Genomic DNA, 22,552 nt, shown 5'->3' on the forward strand with positions numbered 1-22,552 from the left:
GCGACCAACTCTTGATTTTGCAAAGGTCATGATCTCACAATTGTCAAATCAAGCCCCATGCTGAGCTCTGTGCCGAGCATGGAGCCTACTTAGGATTCTCTCTCCTGCTCTGCCACTCCCTTGACTTGCATGCACAGGCACACTCTGTCTTTCAAAATAAATAAATAAACTTAAAAAAAAAAAGACTCTAAGGCACTTAATGTATTTCCTTCCAGTTATTTTCCTATGCATTCAGTACGTGCCTATGAACTTACCTGCTAAATACATATACATTCTGGTTTCCTGCTTTGAAACTAAGCAAAACAATACACAAGAATGTGGGTTGTATTATGTGTCCTGACGGCAAAGGGCCTGGCAGGATACATACCAAACTGTGGGAATGTGGAAGGAAAAGAAGGGCAACTTTCACTCCTTGCCCCTCGGATCTCTGCATTTCTTGGGAAATGTTTAGTAACTCTATACTACTGAATGAGTTTCCTATTGCCGCTGCAACAAATCACCCCAAATTTAGTGGCATAAAACAACACAGATTTATGCTCTTGTAGTTAAGAGCTCAGAAGCCCAACACGGGTCTCCTTGGACTAAAATCAAAGTTGACAGGGCTAGCTGAATTCCTCCTGGAGGCTCTAGATGAGGTTTCGTTTCTTTGGCTTTTCCCAGCATCCAGAGGCTGCCCACAATCCTTGGCCCGTGGCCCCTTCCTTCTTTCAGGCACTCACACTATTCTCCGCTTCCATCCCCACATGTACTTCCCAGACTCTCCTCCCTCCGTCTTCCTCTTATAAGGACCCTTACAACATTAAGCACACCTGGACGTAATCCAGGATAATCTCCTCATCTCAAAATCCTGCATTTAGTCACATCTGCAAAGTCTCTTTTCCCAAATAAGGTAACATATTCACATATTCACAGGCTACAGAGATTAGGAAGTAGATATCTTTGGGGAACAAGGTTGGGAAGGTGGTGTTATTCTGTGTACTGCAATTATTTGTGTAACTTAAAAAAATACTTATTAAAAATTTCATATAATAAAAATTTTCTCATCACTAAAAGTTCAGGATAATCATAATTTTTAGTGATGCCTAATGTTGAATTGTAGGGATACACTACAATTTATTTAACTGTTCCTGTAATTTGGGATATTTAGGTTGTTTTATTTTTCACGATTAAAGGTGATTTTCATGACAAACATCTTTGGGTCTTTTGGGAGGGGGTATATAGAATTAGAAAGGGATTGCAGAAATGGAGTTGGTGGTCAGAAAGGCCTTAGTTCAAATCCAGACTCTGCCTCAATTACCCACGTCTTTGGAGTCTTAGTTTCCTTAACTGCAAAAACAGGATCGTTACAACTCCAGTCTCAGGATTTTTTAACAGTTTTCTTGAGATACATTTCACTTACCATATGATTCACCCATTTAAAGTATAAATTGGGGGCGCCTGGGTGGCTCAGCTGGTTAAGTGTCCAACTGTGCTGACAGCTCAGAGCCTGGAGCCTGCTTCGGATTCTGTGTCTCCCTCTGTCTCTGCCCCCACCCCACTCATGCTCTGTCTCTCTCTTTTTCTCAAAAATAAGTAAGCATTAAAAAAAATTTTTTTAAGTATAAATTTAATGGGTTTTAGCCTCAGGGGTTTTTGCAGGATTCAGTGATATTGAACACACAAATTGTCACCACTCTTAATAATTCTTTGCTCATAATTTACATTATTTCCTTAAGCTAAGTTCTTAGAATCAGCCATATAAGATAAAAGCCTATATGGGGACACCTGGGTGGCTCAGTCAGTTAAGCATCCAACTCTTGATTTCAGCTCAGGTCATGATCTCATGGTTTGTGGAATCGAGCCCTGCGTCGGGCACTGAGCATGGAGCCTGCTTGGGATTCGCTCTCTCCCTCTCTCTCTCTGCCCCTCCCCTGCTCAAATTCTCTGTCTCTCAAAATAAATAAACATTAAAAAATAAGCCTATTAATCTCTCAAATGTTTTAGAAATAGACTTTGTGAAGATAGAAGGTGTTCTGAGGTCTTTAAATTTTTGTGGGGTGTGTGTGTGTGTGTGTGTGTATAGAATTTGGAAGCATAAGAGTTGGTATGAAATTGTTGGGCTATTTGACCCAAGATGCTCTCTTTCATTCCCCCTTGTGTAACCCTGAATTGTACTCAACCCCAAACCCACACCCACAGGGTAACTAGGAGAAGACGATTCTGGTTCACTGTAACCTAACCCTGCAGAACCATCCACCTGTACCTCTTCATATCCAAGGGAGACCCAATCCAGTGAGGACTGCATTTTACCAACCTCAATTGCCAATCTTAATTCACACCAAGGACACTGTATGGTGGGCTGGCAGGAGGTCTCCGCCAATGCTATGGGGAGACCAATCTACCCACCAAAAAATCATAAAAACATACTCTGTGTGGCCGTGGAAGCATAGGCTGCATGTTTCAGGGCTGAGTTAGTGAAGCGTCAGCCAAATCCAGGAGTGTGTTGCACCAGAGCAATGTGTGGGTGAACCCTCAGCATCCTGGCAGGTGTGAGAGCAGGTTACGTGAGATGGGTGTGGGTTAGGTGATGAGGGATGAGAGGAAGGTGCAGGGAGGGTGTGTGGGGTCAGAGGTAGGAGGGGGTGGAGGCAAGGAATGGGGCCCCTGCAGGGGTTGGACCTAGTAGTCAGACCAGTGGTTTGGAACCATTTTTTGGGTCACAGCCTCCTTTGAGAATCTGGTGGATGCTAAGGAAAGAATACACAAACATACACACATACACACAAACACGCAGTGACCCACACATTTTGCCTAGCATGTCAGGGGTTCCTGGAACCCAGGAAGCTCGTCCAAGGGCTAAGGATTTTTTCCCCATTTATTTATTATTATTTTTAAGTGGTTTTTTTTTTTTTTTGAGAGAGAGAGAGAGCGTGCGCGAGCAGGGGAGAGACAGGAGAGAGAGAGAGAGAGAGAGACCTAGAATCCAAAGCAGGCTCCAGGCTCTGAGCTGTCAACACAGAGCCCGACGCCAGGCTTGAGCTCACCAACTGTGAGATCATGACCTGAGCCAAAGTTGGATGCTTAACCAACTGAGCCATCCTGGTGCCCCTCCAAGGGCTCAGGATTAAAAACCTCTGGCCTAGACTGATTCACAGGGACGTGTCAGGAAAAAAATCAAAATGCTGTGTTAAGAGCTTGAGAACGTTTGTGTCTTCTTGTGTGAAAGACACAAGAGAGGTTTGCAGGTTTTAGACTCAAATTCCAAAGTCCACTTACTCCATAAATGCCTTATGTATCTTCTTCCAGTTTTTGTTTTGAAAATTTTCAAATCCACAGAAAAGTTGCAAGCTCATGTGGTCTTCAACCATATTCTACAACTGTCAACATTTCTGCTTAATTGCTCCCCTCTCCCCATGAATGCTTGTGCTCTTGGGAACCCAGGTTTTTCTGGAGAACCATCTGAGAATAAGTTGCAGATGGTATGACACTTCATCCTTAAACACTTGGCATGTAACTCCTGAGATCAAGAGACTCTCTTGTATAACCACAATATAATCCTCACACTCATAAAATTTAACACTGATGCAGTACCATTATGTAATGTACATCCTATATTCAAATAGCCTCAGAAGTCCCATTCCTTAGGGTCCTTTTTGCTGTATTCTTTCTCCTTCCCTCCTCCCCTTCCCCTGCCTTCCCTCCTTTCCTTCCTACCTTTTTCATTTGGGATCAAACCCAGAATTACATACTTCATTTAGTTATATCTCTCAGGCTCCTGTAATCAAGAACCACTCCAGAGTTTTGTTTTGTATTGTCTTCTCTTGTGACACTCATATTTTTAAAGAGATCCAGGCTTAGCTGTTTCACAAAATGTTCCCAGTTTGGATTTGTCTGATGGTGTCCTCATAATTAGATTCAAGTCAAGCATTTGGGGCAGATGCCATGTCCCTGCTTGGTGCCTCACATCACAGGGTCAGTCGGTCCCTTATTGATGATGTTAAATTTGACTGGTAGTTAAATCAGTGACCTCCACTTTGTAATTAGTAAGTGATCTGTGGGGTACCGCTGTATCTGCTGAAAGCCTCTAAATGTGGCAAATGCTGGGTGAGCCAGTGGTGACCATAGAGACTTAGCCTTTGCTCTCATGCTGTTTTTACAGTGGAGGAGACAGAATTACAATTACAAAATATGCAGTTTTCTGACGGATAGGGTGCTAAGATAGAGAAGTATCAACTCTACCATTTAAAGTGAAAGTGAACTCAAAGGGGCACCTGGCTGGCAGGCTCAATCCATAGAGCATGTGTCTCTTGATCTAGGGGTTGTGAGTTCAATCCCCCATTGGGCATAGAACTTCCTTAAAAAAAAAAAAGAGTACAGATTTAAATTTAAAAATCCATTAATGGGGCGCCTGGGTGGCGCAGTCGGTTAAGCGTCCGACTTCAGCCAGGTCACGATCTCGCGGTCCGTGAGTTCGAGCCCCACGTCAGGCTCTGGGCTGATGGCTCGGAGCCTGGAGCCTGTTTCCGATCTGTGTCTCCCTCTCTCTCTGCCCCTCCCCCATTCATGCTCTGTCTCTCTCTGTCCCAAAAATAAATAAACGTTGAAAAAAAAATTAAAAAAAATCCATTAAAAAATAAAGATTAAAAAAAAAACCCTGAACTTAAAGAGAGGTTGGGAAAAATGACAGAGTAGAACTTTGAGCTCACCCTGTCCCACATTTACAACTCGGTATAATCCACATCCAAGTAAATAAAGTGAACTTAAAGGTGAGACCAGAGGAGGAGAAAGAAGGCAGACATGGGAAGGTGGGGGTGGAGGAGGTAGAGGCAAAGAGCGAAAGGAACCAAGAGCCAGGTATGTGGTGGTATCAGGGAGGGAAAAGTGATAGGAGAAAGGCTCTAGGTCTGCTAATAATGATACTGAGCACTTAGTAACTGCTACACACTGTTCTAAGGGCTTTATGTGGTTTATCTTGTCTAAGTCTGTCCATAGCCCTGTGAAGGCCATTATTGGTTTTATGCTGTAAAATCTGTATACAGCACAGAGAGATTAAGTTATTGGCCCCAGGTCGCCCAGTGTGTAAGAAGCACAGCTGGGATTCAACCTGGATGGATCCGACTCTACAGTCAAGAAGGAGAAGCAGGGTCTTACCTAGAAAGCAATATAGAAAAAGGTTGGAGTCCCAGCAACCTGGGCCCCGTGGGAAGTGCTGTTGATACAGAGTGTGGAAATGGGAAAGCAAGACAAAAGAAAGGCCCAGAAGATCAAAGAGAGAAGTGTGTTAAGGACTAAAAGGCAACATAATAAAATAGGACAAAGTTTGGTTGGCCACCTCACCCTCAATCCATGCCCAGCCCCTGGCCTGTCCCTTCAGGCAGGACTCACTATTCTTCTGCTCTCTGTCCTCCCCAAAACAGGACATTTACATTGTCTCAAAGTATTTCCCCACAAAGTGCTTATTAATTATAAAGGGAAAAACAGGAACTTTGCAGCAAGGAACCTGGCCCACTCCAGCCTAACCAAGTGACAGAAGTGAGCATTCAGAGGGTTTTTAGGGAAGACTCTGGAAGGGAATTTGGGAGAAAGTATAAAAAGAAGGGTTTTGTCAGGAAGGCCCTGGTTGAACAGAGAAGGGGAAATCTTGAGGCTGAGGAATACATGGGTGATAGAGCAGGGTCCACTGGAGAAACAGGGGATGTCTCTGGGAGGGAGGGAGGGAGAAACGTTGAGGTGGGAGGATGTTCTCCTTGTTAAGAGTGATTTGATGGGGACGGTTTGGTTAACAGGAGGGTCAGAACAGGGCGGATAAACTCTGGATGACTAGAAGGGGGAGAGCTAGGGGTAGGGGGTCTCCAGGACAGTCCTGAAAGGGCACACGAGGGGCAAGGCCCGAAGGCAGCGGTCGGTGGGTGGGGGAGACCTGGCGGCCAGCGCACCACGCCACACCTAGGACTGGCAGCTTTGGGAGCGGGTTCGGGGCGTCGGGCAGGCGGGCAAGGGCGGGGGCGGCGGGCGGGCAGGGGCGGGGCTGGGGGAGGGATCGGCACCGCCCGGCCGGTCCCCCCGCGCTGCAGGGGGCGCTGTGAGGCTGGGCGGCCCCGGGCCGGGCGGCGGCCGCTCCTAGTGAGCGCGGCCCCTTTTCCGGGTTTCCTCCTCCTCCTCCTCCTCCTTCTCCTCCTCCTCCTCCTCCTTCTTCGCCGCCGCCGCCGCCGCCGCTGCCCCTTTCCCGGCCGGCGGCCGCCGCTGCTGGTGCCGCCGCTGCCGCCGCCGCCGCCGCTTCGGGGCCGCGAGCCGAGCGGAGGCCGCCGCGGAGCGCGAGCGCCGCCCGCCCCGCCGCCTCGCCGGCCGCTCCAGGGCCCGGCCGGCTCGGCCGGAGCCCCCCGCGCCCCCAGCCCGCCCGCCCCCGCGGGCCTGGCGTGGCCTCCGGCAGCCGCTCTCTTCCTCCTCCTCCGGCGCCCCGCGGCCCGCCGCCTCCTCCGCCCGCCGCCCCGCGCCCCCCGCCGCGCCGCCGCCGCCCTCTGCGCCCCGCGGCGCCCCCCGGTCCCGCCCGCCATGCCCGGCCCGGCCGCGGGCAGCAGGGCCCGGGTCTACGCCGAGGTGAACAGCCTGAGGAGCCGCGAGTACTGGGACTATGAGGCTCACGTCCCGAGCTGGGGGTAAAGCCGCTGCCGCCGCCCCCCATCCTCGCCCGGCCGCCCCCCCGCCCCCGGCGCAAACCGCACTCGCCCCCCACCCCGCGGTCTGCCTCCCCCGCCGCCCAGCCGCTGGCCGGCGCTTTCTCGGGGCCTGGGGTGGTAGACAGACCCCCCCCACCCCCCCGCCGCACACATCCCCGGATCCCTCTCCCCCCTTCTCCCCCCACCTTGCGCACCCCACTCTCCCCCTTACCCCAAGAAATGCTTTCTTACTGAGAAGTGTAGGGTCCAGGGACCGGAGCCTGGTGGTAATGAGGGAACAGCCCTTCCTCCTTACACTTTTTGGTTTCTATTTGGGGTGGGCAGTCAGCAGCTGTCCTCTGGAGCTATTAAAATTCTCTGCCTTTTTAGTTTTTTGAAATGAGGCTGGGTGGGAGGAAACCTTTGAAAGACATCCACATTCTCAAAGCAGGCGCTGGCTACCTTTGGGATGTGAAGTATAATGCAGTTGCTGTGGAGCCCCAGGCAGACGGGCACCCTCTGAGCCTCCAGGATAGATCCTTTGCTCACCCTTCTAGATTGGCCCAGAGCCGTGCCTTCCTACCTTGGCTCCCCAAGTTGTGACGGACCAATTAGGTTAGGAGCTGTGCGCAGTGAGAGGAGCCAAGTTTATGTTGTGGCTTTCATTTAGGGAATGAGTTGTGTCCTGATGTATGGATGCTTCCAATGCTTGATTAATGGAAACGGCTGGATGGGGGTGTAGAGTGGGCATAGGCTTGGTTAATCCCAAGTCTTGGCATTTATGTGTCACTCTTGCCTTTCACAGTAATCAAGATGATTACCAACTGGTTCGAAAACTTGGTCGGGGAAAGTATAGTGAAGTATTTGAGGCCATTAACATCACCAACAATGAGAGAGTGGTTGTAAAAATTCTCAAGGTGAGTGTCTTTGAGTGACATTAAAATTTTTCCTCACTGGTTAGGATATAAACTCCCCCACATTCTAGAATGAGCAGTGCAAACTCTGGTTTTACATCTGTTCTGTCTGATGTCCTTTCCCTACTCACTCTCCCACCCATTTTCCTGTGAACTTTGAAGAAAGTATGTGGACCTGTTTCAAACCCAAGGATGATAGTTCAGGAACATCTTTGTTCCAAAATGTCATTTTGGGCTCCCAAAGTGAGAATTCCAAAGGGGTTCCACTTGAAATAGGTATTCAGAAGAAAGAAAAGCTTTTTCGTAAAGAATCCATTGATCCAAGGGTTCCTTGAGCAGTGAGTTTGTTACCCTTGATGCTCGGACTACTCCACAAAGAAAGTTGGGAAAAATTAGAGCAGCTCCAAAGATGAGTTTGAAGCTGATGTCTTTTGGCAATGCACATTTGTCAGGTGGGGTGGATACAGTGAGTCAGTAGTGCCTGGAAGGTTCATTGTTGCTTATCAAATAGTAAAGGTGAAATTGGGAGCAGTAAAAGAGTACATGCTAAAATTATAGTTGGAACAAAACAATCTTAGTGTCTGGTTTAGTAGCCTAAGTTGGATAAAGACCTTTTGTCGTCTCTTGGGTGAAGACATGATTTTAATGAGCATGAGGAGTGGCTAAATTCTTTTTCAGATAACTGGTTAGATAGTTTTAATAATGTTTTATAGAGTGTACTAAAAAAGCCTTAGATTCTGTAGAGGGTCCTCATCATTGCCAGATCATTTAATGTGTTGCACGTCATTTAGCAAAATACTGAAAAGACTAAAAAGAATGATTAATACAAGCACTTTTGCATATACAAGATTTCCAATGTGGCCATTTTGCAGCTGTGAATAAGGACATGGGATTGAAAAGCTGTTTTTGTGTCTTAAGGCCAGAGTTAGGGCAGCTGTGTCCCTGTTTAGCATGAGGGGTCAGGCTTACATGGTCTGAAAATCCCTTTTCAGGAAAGTGATCGGCTCTGTTTGTCAGTACCATCTGAGCCTAATGATGAAGAGGCAGAGTTGTAGTAGAGAGAAATAGGGAACGTTATCTGTGCCATCAGAAACGCTATGGGTGAGAAGTGAGGAATTGATACCGAAGATGTGGAGTTTGACTTCCCTCTTCCCCAAATATGAATTGGACCTGAAAAGCCACGTGGTCTTTCTTATTATTTTTTTTTCCTTCCTTTACAAACATAAATATTTAAAGAAATGTTCCCTTCAAAGAAGTTGCCTGGGGAGGCCATACACTTTTTTCCTTTATGCATAAGCATAAATGTTTTTAATATAAGCTGCTTAAAGTCTTTCCGGGAAGTAAGCAAGGAATTAGGAATATTCCTCTGCTGTGCCTTTGGAAGAATGAACTGACTCCAGAACAATTTCAGAAAAATAATAACTTTTGTGCGATAGTATTTTTAGAATAAGTGTGTAACTTCCTGTAGTGTCTTTTTCGAAGGAATGGCCTTTAGGTAAATATAAAAGTGGCAGTGCGTTCATGCGAGAGAGAATCCCATTACTCTTGAGTCGTCCTTCTACAGAACTTCATAGCATCGGTTGCTGGAGAGTTTTTCCTCTAAAGATTCACAGGATATGTTTAGGGAACCCAATATGTAAGGTGAAGGTTATTTTTACAGACAAGAAAACTTGCCTGCTACCACGATGTTGAAATGACCCTTAGCCAGAACTCTTTCCTATTTTTCTCCTCATTTTAGTGTTGGTTGGTAAGATCTTAATGTTGAGCACAGAATAAGTTCCAGTGTTTGGGAATAAGATTTGGGAGGCTCCTTTGATGCTCTAGCTAATGAAGTATTTCTTGTATCTTTTCCATACAAGTTCTTTTCAGGGTGCAGCCTGAACTACCTCTTTCCCACTGGTGCCTACGACACCCAGTTCTTTCTTTTTTTTCAAAGCCCTGTGGCTTTTCTATCCAGGTTTTGTTCTATCTGAAGGATGGGGTAAGAAACTACTAATTGTACTGTGGTTTTCTTGTTTTCACAGGCTGAATTAAAGTAGATTAAAAGTATTGTGTTTTAAAAAGAACAAGGTCTTTATCCAAAGTGGTGCACCCCTATTCAGATAAGTTATGACTGATAATCTGCTGTTACGGTGTTTGGTCATCAGAAATTAGGTTCTGGACAGAGTGCCAACTGCTCATAATTTGGAGGAATCTAGAAAAAAACTTGCGCTTCATGAAAGGCCTACTCTATTTCAGCTGCAGGAAGGAACTTATAAGTGTACACGCAGTGACTGAGATACAGGGTACTTTCCCTGAGGACGGGGCTGTCTTCCTTTTTGGTTGATAACATTTTCCTTCAGTTCTGTCCAACATACGAGAATGGTCAGATGAACGACCACAGAGGAATTCTACCGTTTAATTTGCATTGGTAGATTCTTTCGTAGTTTTTGATCAAAACATATTGGAGCTCTTTAGAGGTTTTAGGAATTTAGAAGTTGGTGAGCAAAATTTTACTGTCTGTCTTGAAGTGAAATTCTGAGGTTGAAATCCTAAAACGCTCCAATCAACAGGCGGGTTAAATCTTTTTTGACAGAAATTGTTTTGAGGGGAAGGGAGGAGGGTGGACGGAAGAGTTAACATAGAAGGGTAAGAAAGCCACTTCGGTGCTGACAGTTTCATCTTCTGATTCTGAGAAATCCATTTCTCAGTTCATTTGTAGGACCTCTTAGGAAGGTATACACAGAAATAAAAGCATTTGGCCCTTTTGGACAGCTTGTAGCATTTTGTGAGCACCACCTGTGTATGGATTTCAGCCCTTCTTGGGATCCTTCAAAATAAAACTATTTCGTAAATAGAAGTTAAGAGCAATACCAGTTGTAAACAAACGCGGCGTTTTGAACTCATGCTGTACTCAGTTGGAAATTCTCGTATAAGAGAGTAAGTTGGCAGTTTCTTGATGGTCTTATTTACGAAGAGGGGCAAATCCATTTTTTCCCCAGAGGTTAATCCTCAAGATTAAAACAATGATGGTAACGCAAATTTATCTTTGAAGTGTTCTTAGCGTATTTGTAGACGTTGTGAAACTTGTGTGCTGTGAGGAGGTAGTGTTAAAGCAAGGATGGGAGGGCTGTCCCTGACACATCTTGTTGGTTACTTCATAGCGAGCGGGTGACTGTGTGGGTTACATGGAAGTGCTGTCTGCTCCATGCTGGTGCCCGGCTTTCTCTTTTGTTTCTGCTTTCTCTGCTGGTAGGTTTCACCCTCCATGTCCTTTGTTAGGCAAATGTACCAAGACATCATCTTCCTGAAGCAGGACATTGGTATTAGTTTATCTAAGGTTGTTGTGATTTTGAGTCCCACCAATGTCATGGTGTAAAAGTAGTTAAAACAATATTATTAAAATGGTACTAAACCCCAGAAATAATATACATTTTAAAAATGATGTGAACTAATCTGTACTGTTCCTAACGAGGTTGTAGGGTCAGGGATTGAATTTGCAGTGAAACAGAATCATGAAATGTGGGAGCAGAGAAACCTTAGAACCCAAACCCTTTTGAGAGAGAAACTGAGACCCGGAGAGAGCATGAAGTTTGCTGAGGGTCACAGCGTGGAGCGCTAGGGTCCTCTGTTCCTGTCATGGAGTCTTGTAGATGTGAGGAGCAGTTAGGACAGTAGCTAATTACTTCTTGATGTGTTGAACTGTCCTGGAAGGATGGATGGACACTCACTAAAAGTCAGGTGTGGTTTCTAATGATTTGGGGGAGTTATTCCTCTGGAAGGAAATGCTAGACTTTGATGGGTTGCTGGATGGAGTGTGGAATAGCCCAGAGAGCTTTGGGACCCGGACAGGGGTTCTCTGGTTTGTAACTGCAGCTGGGTGTTTGATGCGTAACTGAAATGTTACTTTGCTCTCTTGGTTGGAAGCCACAATAATCAGTGTTTTTACACATTTTTAACCCCTACAGTTCCAGGTCTCATCATGACGACTTGCCAGGTTAGGGGGCCACCAGCTTTATCCCTCTAATACATTGGGGTTTATTGGAGGGTGAGCCGTGTGTAAAAAGAATATCTTGTTATAGAGTACCCATTTGCATGTATAGAGCGTGGCTCTGGATAGTTTCTAGAGCCTGATTTTAGGATCTGCCACCTTATGATCAGGGTGGTATAGTGTTAAGTGCTGTGTAAATGAAGGTCAGAAGACTTGGATTCTAGAACCAGCTTCTTCATTTATACCCACTTGACTCTGTTTTCTTATCTATAAGATGGATATACCTTTCTTGTATAAATCACAGTGTTCTTGGGAGAATTAAATGAGATATGGATAGGTGGGTAGGTAGACAGCAGTGGTTTAGTAATCTGCAAAGTGCTTCTTTCCTGAAAGTGGCCCTGGGAGTAGACTACCTGCATTCAGATACTCGTTCCCGACACTCAGATGCTCTGTGACCTTGAGCAGTTATTCAGACTCTGCCTCAGTGTCTTCATGTAAAATTGCACCAGTAGTTCTCATCTCAGGATACTACTAAAAGTGGATTAAATGTGCTTAAAACAGTGCCTGGCACTTAGCAATAAAGTATAGGTCCAATAATAATATTTCACGTGGGCCGCATGAATGATTTCGAAGGGCAAAATCAAAAGTAGGAACGACTATACCAGTCTCTTGGTGAGATTCAAAAGGCCTGCTGTATGCCTTGCTTTTTTAAATCGACAAAAACAAAAATCCTGAGAATAAACAGTCTTGGGGAATCGATAATGTAATTGGAAAGGTGGGACTTGAAAGATGAAAGGAAGAATTGCTGTGAAGAAACAACGTTGCTCAGATGCTGTTTGTATTTGGGTCAATTGCAGTGGATTTGAGAGATGCTCCCAAGGTAGTAAAATAAATGCTGTCATCTGTGCTGCACTTTCTTCCTTACCCTGTCCTGCATCCCTGGCAACCGTTGTTCATTGTGATTGTTTATTGAGGGTGGTGAAATTAATAGCTAAGTTGTGGCTGTGGCACTGGAATAAAAGTAATTCCAGATTTGAAAGTGCTGAGCTATCTTTTCACCTGTCTTGAATTTATTAATTCAGTTGTGCCTAGAAAGAAATTAAAATGGGACTTTGCCTGTTGACGTTTGCTGGGATTTTTCAAGGTCCTAATTCTTAGGCCCTTTGTATGTGTTATTTTGCAAATTGAATCACTGTCAGGTGCTAGTAGTTGAAATCATGCTCAGATCTGACTTTTTAAAAATCAGCTTTGCTAAATAGGATAGATTACTGACTTTATTAACTTTTGACTTTCCAAGCGGCTCATCACTAAATTTGTCTTTTAAGTTTCTCAAGTTGGTCAATAGAGAGAGAGAAGTATCTTACTCTTGGATCACATTGAACAAGGTTTTCATGAATAGCCGGCACTCTCCACCAAATGGTCAGAAATCTTGGGGAAAGTTTCTTCTGTCCTCTCTTTCTTTCTGTTTTTTCCCTCTTTCCTTCCCTTTCCTTCCTTTCCTGAGCTCATGCACAGAAAAATTTCAAATTGAGTTTTTTTCCTTTTACACATTCTTTATAGGCATGTGCCAAAATTCATTTATTATTGAAACTTGATTTAATACTTTAATTGCTTTTTCTTTTCTTTTTTTTTTTTTTCCTTTACCTTTTTGCCATTTTTATCTACTAGACTTTAAGTAAAAAAAATTGGTGTGGGGATCAGGAAACAGCTATAATCTGATTCATTTTGAATCTTTGAAACAGATATTCTCTGACTTGGAATAAATGAACCTTAGGTGGGAGACACTTTGTCTAGCAGGATGAAATGATGAGACTGTTATGGACGTGTATGTATTTTCTCCGCTTCATGTAACTGTGGGTGGATGAGTACAAACACTGGACTGCATGGTCAGAGCGTTCTAATTTCTGTAAAATCCATGATCTATTTTCCATAGGATGCCAACGGTCTTCCTTTATAAATTTTAACTTTGTCTCCCTAATTCTGTTTATAGAATTAAAATGATCACTTTCGGGGCGCCTGGGTGGCGCAGTCGGTTAAGCATCCGAGTTCAGCCAGGTCACGATCTCGCAGTCCGTGAGTTCGAGCCCCGCGTCGGGCTCTGGGCTGATGGCTCAGAGCCTGGAGCCTGTTTCCGATTCTGTGTCTCCCTCTCTCTCTGCCCCTCCCCCGTTCATGCTCTGTCTCTCTCTGTCCCAAAAATAAATAAAAACGTTGAAAAAAAATTTTTTTTAAATTAAAAAAAAAAATGATCACTTTCATTCCCTGGGAGCTTGTTGGTTTTTTTTAGCTTCTGGAGCATCTCCCAGGTTCAGAAGAGTAAGCTTGAGGCTAAAGAGAGTTACCTATAGCCTGGTTCCTGTAGAGAATAGATGTCTGCACTTTGGAGGGGAGTGTCCTGAGCTGTCGGTCACTTTCCTTTCTTATAATCTCTTCGTCTTTTGTCAGGATTTGAGGACTTTAGGTGCTTTGTGAGTCCATTGTGCCACTTCAGAATTGCCCTGCTGTCCCGTCTCTAGGTGAGGAAGTTGTTGGACAGGTGACAGTTGGGCAGCAAAATATGCTTCAGGGCACCTAGGTGGCTCAGTCAGTTGAGTGTCCAACTCTTGATTTCAGCTCAGGTCATGATCCCAGGGTTGTGGGCCCCTCATCCGGCTCTGTGCTGAAAGCATGGACCCTGCTTAGGAGTCTCTCTTTCCCTCCCTCTGACACTCCCCCCCCCCCAAAATGAAATTAAAATAATTTTTAAAAAATGCTTCACTTGATCTGTAAGTTACCTTAGGACATAATGAAAAGATCCCTTGGTCTCAGCTGCATTGTCCAGGAAGTGTGCCTGCTTGACCTGTTGCTGAATAATAGAGCAAGGCAAGGCTTTATATGGGGCATTGTCATGAGGCAACTTATTTAATGGGTTCCTCCTGTACGAATTCACTGTTAGGCAGAGAGGAAGGTTTTTGGTGTATCCAGATTTCTGGCTATGGGGTATTTTTTCCTCTGTTACCAGCCACAGATCTGTAACTGCTTTCCAGGAGTGGGTGACAACTCTAGAATTTTCTTACATTGAATGTAATGGTAGCATTGGCTGAATTTATAAATATAATTGCTAGCTTTTATTTTTCTTTTAACTTTTTGACAATTTTAGACTTAAAAGTTGCAAGAATTCCCATGTATCTTTCACTCAGATTTCTTTTTTTTTTTTTTTTTTTTTTTAAATTTTTTTTCAACGTTTATTTATTTTTGGGACAGAGAGAGACAGAGCATGAACGGGGGAGGGGCAGAGAGAGAGGGAGACACAGAATCGGAAACAGGCTCCAGGCTCCAAGCCATCAGCCCAGAGCCCGACACGGGGCTCGAACTCCTGGACCGCGAGATCGTGACCTGGCTGAAGTCGGACGCTCAACCGACTGCGCCACCCAGGCGCCCCCTTTCACTCAGATTTCTTAAATGTTAATATTTGCTTTTGGTTTTTTTATATATGTAAATATATGTGTATACGTATGTGTATACACATGATTATGTGCTTGAGAGTAAATTGCAGTGATGCTTATTTTATTACGCATTTCCTAAAGACAGGGACAATTCTTAAATAACCCACAGTGCTATGATCAAAAAATCAGAAATTCACATTGATACAGTGCTGTTAGCTAACTTACAGCCTCTGTTCTTATTTGCCAGTTGTCCATATCATGTTCTTTATAGTAAAAGAAAATCCCAGGTCATGTGTTACATTCGGTTGTCATATCTTTTAAATCTGGAACAGTTGTTCAGTCTGTTTCGTGATGTTGACAATTTTGAAACTTACTTATTTTGTAGTGTGTCCTTCTCTGGCTATTCTCTGATCAAGTTGTGCTTCATGTTTGAGTGCTTTATTTTCCCAAAGTATTGAGCTCCCTAATGAAAAAGGGAATGAATAAGATCCCTTAGTGGAAGTAGGAGAGACACAGTGGCCAGTTCTCCACTGGGAACCCTAACAAAGTGGAGCGGACGTGATTGTGGCAGCTGGCTTGGAAGAATACTGTTAGATTCCAGTCTCTCCGTCAAGCACCCTGTTAGAGGTGATGCAGGTGCTCTGTGTTTCATAATCTCCCGCTGTTTTGTTATGTGTTCAAAGCTGTAGCTTAGTGACCAACAAAAGATGACAGTTTCTCTGGCAAATGTAGTATCTCTCCCCACCCCCACCACCCCATACACGCAGGCATTTAAAATCTTATTTCATCACAAACCCATTCGACTCTGCCTTTGCTTTCATAGTAGTGTCTCCGTGATAGAATACTCCTTTTCCTTAGTTCCCTTTCACTCATAGCCACATTTGAGAAATGAGAGCGCAGTGGCCAGGACTGAGGCCTGCAGAGTCACTGTCTAGATCTGAGTCCCGCCCCTGCTCTTCCCTGTTAGCTGTGGGACCTTGGACAAATGGCTCAGCCAGGCTGAGTCCACAACATAGGCATTTTGTGACTTATTACTAACTAAAAGCGTGAAAAGAGTAAATCTCCCATTTATTGAGTACTTACTACGTGCCAGCATTCTAAGTACTTTATAAAACATAATTGGTTGTGATGTGTCAGTTTTTCCAGAACTACTTTCATTCTTCAAATTCTTTAAGACAAGAAATAACACATGTAATGCTAGTGTTTCTAATTGAGATCTTTAATTTTTCTGTCCAGCAGATGGAAAGGTTAGCAGGTAGAAGTTCCCAATCAGTACCATATCAGAGATAGGTGTTCTCCTTTGCTGATCCGTCATCTTTTTTTTTTTTTTTTTTTTCAACGTTTATTTATTTTGGGGACAGAGAGAGACAGAGCATGAACGGGGGAGGGGCAGAGAGAGAGGGAGACACAGAATTGGAAACAGGCTCCAGGCTCTGAGCCATCAGCCCAGAGCCCGATGCGGGGCTCAAACTCACGGACCGTGAGATCGTGACCTGGCTGAAGTCGGTCACTTAACCGACTGCGCCACCCAGGCGCCCCGTCCGTCATCTTTTTTTTAGGAATGGGATCTGTTGGGTAGTTTTACTGGCTTTGTGCTGATTTCAGATTTTAGATGTTGAGGAAATGGGAGTGGCAACAGGAAATGGGAGCCAGCAGCTGGGAAACAAGTTTGTAACTTGATGTCAGTGACCTGGTCTTCACTCGTGGAAGACAAAATTACACGGAACTCATTGGTAGAGCAGGTGTCTCACCATTTTGTTTCAGTTTTTCCATTTGTGAGCGCATGATATACAGCTGTTCAGAACTATAATGTGTTCCATTTGGCAGTTATCTAGAAAGCATTTTATTTTTAAAGTATGACATGGGTGTTCAAAATTTGTAAGTGCCCTAAATGTAGCTGCTTAAAGATCTGACACATATGCCATATGAGTCTGTGTTTAACTTAGTCTTAAATGTTCTTAAGGGCAGGCCCCATTTTATCTTGATATTTATTTCTTTTCTAATTTAGACACACTCGTTTACATAACACCATGGTGTGCAAGATAGTGCAGCATCCACTTGATTAGCTGACATTGCTTTAAAATTTTATTTATTAACTTCAAAAGGAATCTCACTTCCGATTACTCTTGTGTATTTAAGCCAGTGAAGAAAAAGAAGATAAAACGAGAGGTTAAGATTCTGGAGAATCTTCGTGGTGGAACAAATATCATTAAGCTGATTGACACTGTGAAGGACCCTGTGGTAGGTGCCTGATGGTGGGGGGAGAAGGAGAAAGTGTGTGTGTGTGTGTGTGTGTGTGTGTGTGTGTGTGTGTGTCACACAGAACATCAAAATAATGAGAAACGTCATTACATAGTGGGAATGATCATGTTTTTCTTTACTACTGAATAATTTTGAAAACGAGAAAAAATCATGATTGTCCAGTGATAAAGTAGCCACCACCACTTTTAGGGAACCTAAAAGTGTGTATAGAAAAATCCCTGGCCCAGGTTTATTACCTCCTCCTGATTCAGCCCACAGATGTTCGCTGAATGTCTTCTTTAAGTGCCTACTTTTCTTCCGATTTTGAAAGCTTATTACCACCAATTAGCATTGTTGTACTTCACAATGTCAGCGTGACATTTGAAAATCTGGGTTTGGAGAAGGAAATACCGAATGTCTCCATGTGGACACCTGGCCTGGAGAGCTGGACAGATCACAGCCCCGCAGCCCCTTTGAGGAAGGCACCTTGCTGCTTCTCATACTAAGCTTTAATTCAGCATCCGCCACTGGGGCTCATATTGTACATGCTGATACAACTAAACTGTTTCTGTTAAATATACTTACTTTGTAGCCATTTTAGATGTACTGGTGTTTAATTTTGTTTTCACTTCTTGAGAAGTAACTTAACCCTAAGTGTTTATGATTAGCTAGAGTTTTTATGTTCCACTTCCCGCCCCATTTCTGTTCTTCACCTGTTCTGCCTCACCTGTTTTCCTGTCCTCCCAGGATAGCCTTCTGTTTGAGAGGTAGGTCTTTGCTTCTGTCTGATGAAGACCTAAAGAAACAATGTGCTGGGGCGCCTGGGTGGCTCAGTTGGTTAAGCAGCTGCCTTCGGCTCAGGTCAGGTCATGGTCTCATAGTTCGTGAGTTCAAGCCCCATGTCAGGCGCTCTGCTGTCTGTGCAGAACCTGCCTCAGATCCTGTGCCCCTCCCCTGCTCTCTCGCTCTCTGTCTCAAAAATAAATAAATAAGTAAACTTGAAAGAAAGAAAGAAAGAAAGAAAGAAAGAAAGAAAGAAAGAAAAATGATGTGCTAACGTGCGTTGAGTGCTTGCTATGTGCAGACACCATTCTGTACAAAGCCATTCAATCCTCACAAGTTGAAGCACATGCCATCACGGGCCACAGTGTTACTTGCACAGATAAGAAAACCAAAGGCTACAGGGGTTCAGTGATTTGCTCAAGATTCCCCAGTGTTATTAAACTGAAGAATAAGGAAAATTTTTCTTCTTGGACCCTCAAAAGACTGAGAAGAATGGTTGTCTGCTAGAATCTAATTGGCATTAAAAGTATATCCCAGGGGTGCCTGGGTGGCTCAGTCGGTTGAGTGTCTGCCTTTGGCTCAAGTCATGATCTCACAGCTCGTGGGTTTGAGCCCCGCGTCGGGCTCTGTGCTGACAGCTCGGAGCCTGGAGCCTGCCTCGGATTCTGTGTCTTCCTTTCTCTCTGACCCTCCCCCACTTGTGCTCTGTCTCTCTCTGTCTATCAAAAATAAATAAAAAAAAAAGTATATCCCAGCCTGATCAGCTCAGATTGATTTTATAATGACTCACTCTGAAATCCATAGTCTTTGAAAACGGCCTGCAGTGTGAGCCAGTATGTATTACTGTTACACCAGGAGCATCTTCATTTTGCTGCTGCTTCTTTTTTTTTTTTTTTTAAAGTTAGTGATATTTATCTTACTGTTTTTGTAATTTGTTGTGTGAGGCATGTGTGTGTTTTATATAATATGTAACACAAATCAAGGTGGATGAAAATCAACAGGGAGCCCTCCTCCCCAGACCTGTAGGGAAATGGACTTGCTCCCAGGCAGTAAAGAGATCTGGTGGTCTAGATGAAACCCTGTCATCCTTGGGCTATTGAGGAAACCTTTGCCTACGGCTGCCGGGGCTGCTTGTTCTGACAAAGACTTGTGTGCATGTACTGTGGCCTGTCTCCTAGGTAACTTCCACCTGCTTCCTTGAGCAAAACTTCCTGGCCATAGAGATTTCCAAGGTGACTTTCTTCCTGTAACCCTTTAAGCCTCTGCTTTTCTCCCAGTTTGAAAGCTTATTACTGCTAGTTAGCATTATTTTACCGTAAGTAAACCTGACGTTTGAGAAATCTATTTACACAAGGAAATACTGGATATTATGTACTCATTGCATTAACGATTATAGTGCTTTAGAAATACTTGGTTATGCATGAATTTTGGGGGGAACATATCTACTTTGTACAGTCAGACGTTCTCCGGTGGTCTCTAGCCAAGGCAGTAATTTCACATTATGGCTTGCTGATAATCATAGATAGTTCCCATTTGGATCCTGAAAAGGCCTATGATAGATTCCCAAGACGTATGATAATTCTGTAAAATGCATCTGGGTTGCTAAACCAAGATGAAAACATGTCACTCCTTTTGTGGTTGGCAGACTGGAACACTGCAGAGTGTAAATCTTCACATGATGTGCCAGGCCCACTGACAGGTTGGTCAGAGGATTAAAAAAAAAAAAAAAGCAACTTATGAAAAATGTCAACCATTTACAAAAGTAGAGTGAATAATATAATGGACCGCCCTGCGCACATCACTCAACTTTAGCAGTGCCTTAGCTTGTGGCCAACTTTGCTTCATCTGCCTGCCACCCACTTTCCCACCACCCACCGTCCCCACTTATTTTGAAGCAAATTCCAGACACATAGTCTCAAGAGGATACTTTCTTAAAAGGCTCTCCCTGATCATTTAAGTGGGATTTGGGGATGGATGGGTATGACAGAAGCAAAGTACGTTTATTGTTTGAATACTTATAAGGCATTACTATTCTCTCTTGCAGTCAAAGACGCCGGCTTTGGTATTTGAATATATCAATAATACAGATTTTAAGGTGCGTATATGCTTTTTCTTTCTGGCATGGGGGTGAGGGGGGGTGGGGAGGTGGCGATAAATACTGTTGATACTTCAGAACACGAGGGGTTCAGGAAAAGTCATGGTGAGATTGGGAATTAACAAATTGGATTCCTTATAGCAGGAGTACAGGATGCAGAAAGTGGGTGGGGTTCTTGCATTTGGTGAAATTACTCATCACCCTTTGCCTTGCTTACTCTGAGAGTAGCTGCTAGTCTAAGCTAATGCCTCATCTATAATACTCCTGTTTTAGACAACATAGTTTTGGGTAGATACTTGATTTGCATAGGAATCTTCTGTTGCTGATAAGTCATAAACAGATATAGGGCTTACATAAAAAGAAGCAACACATGGGATTCAAGCTGTCAGAGTGTGTGTGTTCATGTACACTGTATACAAAGCAAATGACACAAAAAAGCTAGTTAAGAGACACTGTGCTTTAGAAAAACCTTATCTTGGGTTATTTACATTTCTTGTATTTATAATGCAAATTAATTTAGACTTGAAGTGTAATTCCAAAAGCATGGTTTTAAGCTGGTTTTTCATGAGTTTGTTTTTGTTATTATTCAAACACTGAAGCCTTAACTTCTGCCAAGGTTTTTGGGGCCAAACATTCTGGTCACGGTAGAACATAATAATGAAAACCAATATAAAAACAAAATAGTGGCATTGATTTTGAGAGGTGTTTGGAGAACTTTTAGGTGATTTATAATTCACTGTCAGTGAATGAAAGGGTTGTGGTTTTATTGTGATAGAAGTTAGGGGCAAAACCAAATCAGCAGTTGAAAGATGCTGGTATTAGGAGTGAAGCTTGTGGGTGAAAATAAAAGAGCTTTATCTCACATTTAATTTTTCTTAGGTAATCACTCTAAAACAACTTTCAGGGTTAATTTGTGGAAAATAAGTAAAAGTGGCTATTACAACTGATAAAACAATAAGCAAGTTTTATATACAGTGTAGCTTTTCCATATGTAACAAGTTCCCTTGTTAATGTGACTCTTCAATTTTTTTTTTTTTAATTCTTTAATTTAGAAAGAGCCTCTAATGTGACTCCCTAAGGGTGAAATCAATAGTGAGCTCATAAAAATAGGATGTATGGGGCACCTGGGTGGCTCAGTCAGTTAAGCATCCAACTCTTGATCTCAGCTCAGGTCTGGATCTCAGGGTCATGAGTTCAAGCCCCACATTGGGCTCTTACTGGGTGGGAAGACTACTTTAAAAAAAAAAAAAAAAAAGGAGGGCTATATTTTCCATTAGCGTAGCAGTGCTTAGCTGCTAAAGTAGTACTCTGCTGATCCACAAAGCCAATCACACTTTTGCCATTGAATGACCCAAGTTTATCATTGAATGACCCAAGGTATACGTATATGAGTGGGAATGTGTATGCATTTCTTAATGAAACCAAACATTTTCCTAAATACAAAAGTTTGAAAGCTAGTCTTAATGAAACTTCATAGCAAAATGCCTAAGTTAAATGCTTCTGCTTCCTTAATAAGTTTTTACCAATTGTCTAGCCATACATATAAAAATTTCACTTCATCATTTTGTGTTTCTTGAATTGATGCCTGCTCTGTTGATTTAACAGCAGAAATTTTTAACTCCCTGGAGAAATCTTATTTCGTTTACATCTCAACTCTCAAAGAGATGTTTTAATGGCACACATTCTCTAGGAGCTTCCTTTAAAGAGATCGTGGAAGATTAATGTTATTTGAGGCTTGCATATCTGAAAACATTTCTGTTTTATGTTTCCAATTAATGTACTTGCCATGGCATAGAATTCTGGGTTGTAATTAATAATTTTCTCAGTTTTGAAGAGCTTTTTCCCTTATCAGCCCTGAAGCCATTCTGGTTTCACCTTATGTGATCTGGTTTTGGTTTTGGTTTTTCCTTTGGAAAGCTTTTAGGGTTTTCTCTTCAGCCGCAGTCTGTGAAATTTCACAAAGATGTTCCTTCGAATGGGTCACTTTTATCTTTTGTTCTGTGCACTTGCTGGGCTTTTTCAATCTAGAAACTCATGTCCTTTCATTTTAGAACAATATTTTTAACATTCTTTGATTTTCTTCTCTTCTTTGTTCTCACTTTCTAGAACTCATTCGAACGTTAGACTTTATTTCTTAGCTCTGTTCTATTCTCTGAACTTTTAAAAGTAGTATCCTGTTCTTTTATGTAATATCTTCTATTTTCTCACTGAGAATATGTGGGCTTTCTCCCCCCCCCCCCCCCCCCGCATGATGTTTTCTTCTTCATACTCTTTCTCAGTTTTTCTTTCAGATTCCTTTTTTTGTGCATTCTTGTTTTTTGTCTGTTATAGCTGTCTGAAATGGCACGGACTTTGTCTACTCCTGTTTTAGAGGACTGAAATTACTGATGACGGCTTGTCAACTCCTGTCTTGAGGTGGCGAACCTGGCCACGGGCATCTCAGCCTCCAATGGAGGAGAGCTCTGGGAAAGTTCTGTAGACTTTCATGT

At 43.4% G+C, this 22,552-nt stretch overlaps 1 protein-coding gene across 4 annotated transcripts in view; it reads left to right on the forward strand.

Moving 5' to 3' along the window:
- Positions 1-6,473: 6,473 nt before the first annotated feature.
- Positions 6,474-22,552, forward strand: part of CSNK2A2 (casein kinase 2 alpha 2) — a 40,778-nt gene continuing 24,699 nt past the window's right edge. For 2 of the 4 annotated variants that reach the window (XR_007147385.1, XM_047835923.1), the window contains exons 1-4: positions 6,476-6,635; positions 7,441-7,552; positions 17,084-17,185; positions 20,013-20,063. Coding sequence is in view for 3 of the 4 variants with exons in the window: in XM_047835923.1 (XP_047691879.1) it covers positions 6,532-6,635; positions 7,441-7,552; positions 17,084-17,185; positions 20,013-20,063 (369 nt within the window). In the remaining variant the exon portion in view is untranslated. Of the gene's footprint in view, positions 6,636-7,440; positions 7,553-17,083; positions 17,186-20,012; positions 20,064-22,552 lie in introns of all 4 variants that reach the window. The other 2 variants (XM_047835924.1, XM_047835925.1) reach the window with 2 other exon arrangements.

Source organism: Prionailurus viverrinus, chromosome E2 (assembly GCF_022837055.1).
Source record: "Prionailurus viverrinus isolate Anna chromosome E2, UM_Priviv_1.0, whole genome shotgun sequence".
Taxonomy (NCBI): domain Eukaryota; kingdom Metazoa; phylum Chordata; class Mammalia; order Carnivora; family Felidae; genus Prionailurus; species Prionailurus viverrinus.